The sequence below is a fragment of the Aplysia californica genome, unplaced genomic scaffold (genome assembly GCF_000002075.1).
Source record: "Aplysia californica isolate F4 #8 unplaced genomic scaffold, AplCal3.0 scaffold00117, whole genome shotgun sequence".
NCBI lineage: Eukaryota > Metazoa > Mollusca > Gastropoda > Aplysiida > Aplysiidae > Aplysia > Aplysia californica.
Genome location: NW_004797387.1, coordinates 1,099,361 through 1,101,776, shown reverse-complemented (window position 1 = coordinate 1,101,776; position 2,416 = coordinate 1,099,361). Strand labels below are relative to the sequence as shown.

At 39.4% G+C, this 2,416-nt stretch overlaps 1 protein-coding gene across 1 annotated transcript in view; it reads right to left on the bottom strand.

The window, feature by feature from the left end:
• Nucleotides 1–2,416, bottom strand: part of LOC101861115 (centrosomal protein of 290 kDa) — a gene marked incomplete in the record, with an annotated part of 63,803 nt that overhangs the window by 43,721 nt on the left and 17,666 nt on the right. The window contains 1 exon segment of the mRNA XM_005095958.3: nt 602–752. Coding sequence (XP_005096015.2) covers nt 602–752 — 151 coding nt within the window.

The following is a 2,416-nucleotide window of genomic DNA, read 5'->3' as shown; positions in this document are numbered from 1 at the left end:
AATTACAATAAAATGTGCTCTAACAGACAGACAAACACAATTACAATGAAATGTGCTCTAACAGACAGACAAACACAATTACAATAAAATGTGCTCTAACAGACAGACAAACACAATTACAATAAAATGTGCTCTAACAGACAGACAAACACAATTACAATGAAATGTGCTCTAACAGACAGACAAAGACAATTATAACAATTGCAAAAATACATACTAAAACAGACAAAGACAATTACAATCAAATCTGCTCTAACAGAAAGCTAAAGACATTATTGGTGGTGGTGATGAAGCAAAGAGAGAATTCAACAAGCTGCACACATCCACAAGTGGAAATGAAGTTTTTAAATTCTCAATATTTGGCAAACTGTTTTCTGCCAGAAGCTACAAGTCATCTTAATATATAATTTTTTCCCATTTTGCTAAAGAAATATTTTTCCCTGTGGATGCATTGGTCTTGGTCAAGACATTGATAGACGAACTATTACTATTTATCATCACTAATACAAGCAACAGCAGTGGTAGTAGTAATAGTAGTATTAATTCTATTATCATTCCCATTATTACAATCATTCATAAAATAAATTACGCAAGGACTCACTCTAATTTGTCTCTCGTTCTTCTGCACGTGTTCCCTGATGAGTACAGCGGCTGACTGCTGCTCCTCCTTGTTGCGACGTTTTGTCTTGAGCGTTTCCGTGTAGTCCTGGACGGCCATCATGTCCTCTGCCGACAGTCCCAGGGCCACCGCTCTGTAGGGGCAGCAGAAAAATAAGAGTTACAATAATTGATTACATTAATACAACGCTCTATCCCATACGAGTATAAGCTACGAGCGCTTTTACATCAATCACATGATAACTGAACGATTCATACAACATAAAACATTTCACAGTGACAAGAAAAACAAAAGTAGCAATAGAAAGGCTTCAGAAAGAGTCATAAGCCTAGAGGAGGGGGCAAAGGGGGAGAGGGGATAGGGGCAGAAAATGGAGACGAAAGCAGACGACAGAACATATCTAGAGAGCAGGAAAGAAGTTAAAAGAAGACAATGTTAGAGAAGAAAATTATTTTGCAGTCACTACCCGGATTCGAACCCGGGACCTTTGAATGAGAGGTGAACACCTTAACCTCTAGGCCACGAGAGCCCCCCCAAAATGGTGTATGATGGAGTATTACACTAAGCAGTCAAAATGAAGACAACACGCAGGGTTCTATTAAGTCCCAACCATTGGGCCCATACTTGAATTAGAAGTAATAGTTGCTGTAGCAGTAGGAGAAATACACAGAGATCCAAAAAAGACTGTACAACTTTTTTTCCGAATATCTCGCACAAAATTTGTACTAGACTGTCATAATTTGGAACAGACATAATTCATTCAAAAGGATCTGTTTGACATATAATTCATAAAGACGAAACTTGCTTTCGAAAACGGAAATGGCTTTTATGCAAACCATCTCTAAACGCAAAATGAAACCAATTTAAAAGAATGTGTAATTTAAGGAGTCATGAAATGCTCGGTTTGATTTTTTCCCTTTCTTTTCTTTTCAAAATCTAATCTTTCCATCCATGTAACGTTTAAAAAATAATATTTCTTTTCTCTTACAGAGTTTCAGAAAAAGATTTTTTTAATTTTGTCCTCCTACGGACTTGTCCCATTTTAATGTGTCGTTCGTAATATTCAGTGGTAGCCAAACACAGAGATCCACCCAACCAAGAGTACTCAAAGCTACACACACTGTACACTTTACAGTATGGAGTTGCTTCTAGGTACAGTAGGGTGGAGGGTTGGGTTGCCCAAATAGGCATTTGTGGAAGCATACAGGGTGCAAGCAGCTGATTAAGCACTCAAACATTAACAAATTGACAAGATCTTTCACTGCCTATACTGTCTATCTATACTGAAGAGAACGGCCAGGTCACAAAGATTGTCATGACTTTCCAAAGACAGAGCAGATAAAATGAAAAAATAAGCTGAGGTAAAGAAATTAAAACATTTACATTTTTCTATCTCTCCTCCCTCTCCCTAACTATTATTATCATTGTCATTATTATTAATCATTTAAATGTGAAATATTCTTATTCTTATTTTTATTATAATCATTGTTATTGTTATCATTACTAACCACCGTGGCCCTCGGCTGCCATCACCGCCCCCTTCTGCATGGCCTCCATGACCTCCTTAAAGCCGGCCTCCAGACTCTCGTTGTCCTTGTTCAGCTGCTGGTTCTGGGCCCTCACCTCGGCCACCTCCCGCCCCAGCTTGTGCAGCTCCACGATATTCTCCTTGTAGTCTTTGTCCAGCTCATGGTCCTGGGGAGGGGGGTGTAGAAGGGGGAGGAGAATAGGGGGAGAAGGGGGAGAAGGGGGAAGAGAGAAGAGGAAGATGTGAGGGGGGAGAACGGGAGAGGAGAG